Raw genomic sequence first — 4,117 nt, forward strand, 5'->3', positions numbered from 1 at the left:
CTCAGTGTGGATGGAACGTCTGAGGAAGAACGACGCGAGCTTAGACGAACGTCGTGGAAGTCGGTGGACGGTGACTCGAGTTTATTTTCTTCCTGTGCACTTGACTGATGAGAAATTGATGAAGCATCATTTCCTGAGTATACCGACAGTGATACAGCCGTAATGCGTTGGACCAAATTTAAAGGCTGTAGCTGCTTAGAGAAACCTTGTATCTTCGTTTAAACAAAACAGAATAAACCAACAAACCTCTTGTCTTGGTCTTGTTAGAGTCTAGAGTAACAAAGTTCGCAATGAACCCCAGCTTAATGTTCCCATACCGTGTCACACATCCCAATATATATTAACTCAACAATTTTGAAGAAGTGGGCCTAACGCTCGATGTTTTTACACGAAACGATTTACTAAGAGCCGACCTAAAGTAAGACCACAAAACAACACGCGCATATCTCACTTAGATAATTTTGGCGTTTCGATATCTTTAAAGAATATTTCCAAAAGTATTTTTCGTGGACTTAAATATTAATATGTATATTTAACTGGGAAATTGTGTGATTTAATAATCGTATTTGATTAAAAAAAAGTGTTTCATGGGACGATGACAAAAACTATTTACTTTTTCGACACGAGATGAATCGGTTTCAACTAACTGTTCCCCACGTGCATATCGACACCGTTCGCACCTCTTGGCCGGTGTCCATTGTATGGCTGCTGTTGTCCTGTGTGGTCACTATGTTTTGTGCGATAAGTTCCGTCCAGCCTGAGTGGTATGTCCGAACCGATCCCGTAAATGATAAATTTCTCCATTACGAACGAGATTCCATCCTTTATATGCTAGGCCTCGTTGGTGTCTGTTACCGTTGGCGCGAAACTTCTTGCCACAGTTTTGGCGGGAACTTCCCGTCCGCTCCTTGGCATATGGCATTCGTATTGTACATAAGTGGGTGCGTGTTGTCGGGGTGTTGCGTTGTGGTGATGGTGTTTAGTTTATTTGCACTTGGAAGACGACGACGACACAACATCATGGTCTACATTGGGTACATACAACTGACAGCAGGTAAGCAAATCCTATGTGAAAAATTTGTCTTAGCTTCCCTGTGAAATTATGTATTTTTGCTAACTTAGTGTTACAAGTCATATCAAAGTTTGGGACTAGTTTTCACTCGAAACAGTAAACTGGAAGGCTAGACTGCGGTTATGTAAAATGACATTTTCAAATTCGTTCACCAAAGTACATCTGATCTATTAAAATATAACATTAAGATTGCAATGTATGTATATATTTTTTTTACTTTTCTGAATACGTTTAACTCCAGTGTATTTATTCTGGTGTTACAACTGATTTTACCCAATTTTGCTTTGGATATTCGTTGTCAAATTAATTTTGAAAGTTTGATTACAAAAACGATCTCTAACAAGCAAGCCCAATTTCACAGTTCTGCTCGAACTAAACTTGGAATGGAATTTAATCTCAGACTGTTAGACTTAAAGTTTACCTATCTCGAGCTAAAGTAATTCTGATTACAGCTGGCTGATAACATTGTAACAATCCTACTTTTTGACTGTAGTACATAAAAAATAAATGAAGAAGACCTCTAAATAACCACGATTTCTAAGGACGAGTTTCTAACTTATTCAATTAATTGGCTTCGAAAAGCTTTAAATTCAGTTTTAATACATTATAACTATATATAATATGAATTTCGCGCAAAGCTACACGAGGGCTATCTGCGCTAGCCGTCCCTAATTTAGCAGTGTAAGACTGGAGGGAAGGCAGCTAGTCATCATCACCCACCGCCAGCGCTTGGGCTACTCTTTTACCAACGAATAGTGGGATTGGCCGTCACATTATAACGGCCAACGGCTGAAAGGGCGAGCATGTTTGGTGGGACGGGATTCGAACCCGCGACCATCAGAATCGAGCGCCCTGCCGGACATAACTATAAAGAACCCATATGCTCATAACTAATCAACATATTTTTAATAATCAATATTTCAAAGAGATTTTATTGCCATATTTATTAAGGGTTGTGGGAAATAAGCGATACATTCATCATGTGTTTTCTGCGGACTTACAACGTTAGAAATCGGGTTTCGATACTCGTGGTGGGCAGAGCACAGATAGCCCATTGTGCAGCTTTCTGCTTAATTACAAACAAACGAACAAACAAAACATGTATTTTGAAGTAAAAAATTTTCCAGAGACGTGTTCTCTGTTTAATTGAGTGGTTTGTTTATTGTTAAGCACAAAGCTACAAAATGGGAAATTTGAGCTGTGCCCACCACGGGTATCGAAACCCATTTTTTAAGTTTTTGGCGTTATAAGACTACAGACTTATATCTGAGCCACTGCGGGGGGTTGACTGGTACGACAGAATTTTTTTAATAAATGTATTTCTTTATTTACTTTTTGGCGCAAAGTTGCACAGAAAATAGTATGCGTCAAAATTTAGTCTTATAATGTAACCGCTCAGCCACCAGGGGACATAATTTTTTAAAAGTCCAACAAGTAGATGAGCTCCTTTTGTTGAGTTCTGCTGTGATTGTCAATGTTAACGAAAGATGTCTCTCTTTGAAAAATCTAAGTGTGATGTACATAATTAAGAAAACGTGAATAATAAACAATAGAGTGGCTGAGCGTGGCCCAGTCATTTGTGTGTGCCGGACTATGGATCTACATGTCCAATGTTCGCGTCTCGTTACCGCCAAAAACCAGAAAAAGAAATTGCGCTCCGTACGATGGTGTGTGTGGATCCATTTTAAGGGTGGCAATCAAATCCAAATATTCGATCAACAAGAGTAATCCAACAGTTGACGGCGGGTACTGATGACTAGCTACCTTCTGTCTGGTCAGTTAGTTCAAAATTAGGGACGTCCCCGGAGTGGCTTTTAGGAACTATCCAAAACCAAACAAACAAAACAATGAAAAGTGGATAACCCTGGTACATGCTATTGCTACTTTTATCACTTTTGTAAACGTCGCTTAACAATCTGACAATTTTATAAAACTTTTCCTCCATCAACATCTGGTACAAAATATCTTAAATAGTTATTTATTTAATGTCCCCCGCTGGGACAGCGGTAAGTCTTCGGATTTACAACGCTAAAATCAGGGGTTCGATTACCCCTCGGTGGACACAGCAGATAGCCTGATGCTGCTTTGCTATAAGAAAATACACAAATACACATTTATTTAATCATTTTGGAACTAGCGACCAACAAGAACACGCATCTAAGTGTTGCGGACACCCCCTAACAAAAATAATGAAGCACTGATTAGAAGTAGCAGTGATGCCCATTCTCTAAACCACTGTACTAAAATAACGCATATTTACCAGTGGAAAAAAAAAACACTTTAGAAAATCCCAAATACGAATTTGTCAAAAAAATATACCATAATTGTTCTTAATTATGTACCCTTTTCTTTCTTATCTTCCAAAATAGCTCTCATATTTCAACGTTAGTTTGTGCTTAGAATAGTAAAAGTAATAATACAAGAAGATACACAAAAATGCTTCAAAGTCAATGCTTATTAATACTATTAAATATGACAAAGGTTTGTGATAATATGTTCTCCAACACTCGCCACGCCCTATGGTGTATACAATTGAAAAAAAACTGCATGTCGCTGCCGGCGAGGTTATGAGATAAGGGATCTCGAGTCAGTAAAAACAAATGGCGTGCTTTAAATTGTTATCAGTCTTATTGTTGTGTAACATGAATTACGTATTACTGTCTAATGTCATGTCTCTCTAACTAAGACACGTTCTACACTCTTAAGATTTGAAAACTACTTGGTATTTTCAACCTAAATGCATCTTATGTGACCCAGGGACTAAACGGCCAGGTCAGAGACCATAAGGCGTAACCGTCTCTAGTTTTAAACTTCAGAACAGAGGAGCAAGCAGTCAATCAGAGATCCCAAGTTTCAGGTATAGCCGTTTCTAGTTTTAAACTTTAGAGCAGAGAAGCAAGGACTGCTTGCTCCGCTGCTCTCAAGTTTAAAACTAGAAACGGCTATACCTGAATCTTGTGGTCTTTAATAGCTGGAAACTTGGGGTCTCTGATTCGCTGCTCTCAAGTTTAAAACTAGAAACGGCTATACCTGGAGCAAGCAGTC

The 4,117-nt window shown here is 38.6% G+C and overlaps 1 protein-coding gene across 1 annotated transcript in view; it reads left to right on the forward strand.

Annotated features, from left to right (window-relative positions):
* The first annotated feature begins 17 nt into the window (after positions 1–17).
* The window catches only part of LOC111089912 (transmembrane protein 211-like), an 11,867-nt gene continuing 7,767 nt past the window's right edge, over positions 18–4,117 (forward strand). Inside the window, exon 1 of the mRNA XM_022403171.1 lies at positions 18–1,054. Coding sequence (XP_022258879.1) covers positions 628–1,054 — 427 coding nt within the window. The 5' untranslated portion in view covers positions 18–627. The remainder of the gene's footprint in view (positions 1,055–4,117) is intronic.

The sequence above is a fragment of the Limulus polyphemus genome, unplaced genomic scaffold (assembly GCF_000517525.1).
Source record: "Limulus polyphemus unplaced genomic scaffold, Limulus_polyphemus-2.1.2 Scaffold7826, whole genome shotgun sequence".
Classification (NCBI taxonomy): Eukaryota; Metazoa; Arthropoda; class Merostomata; order Xiphosura; family Limulidae; genus Limulus; species Limulus polyphemus.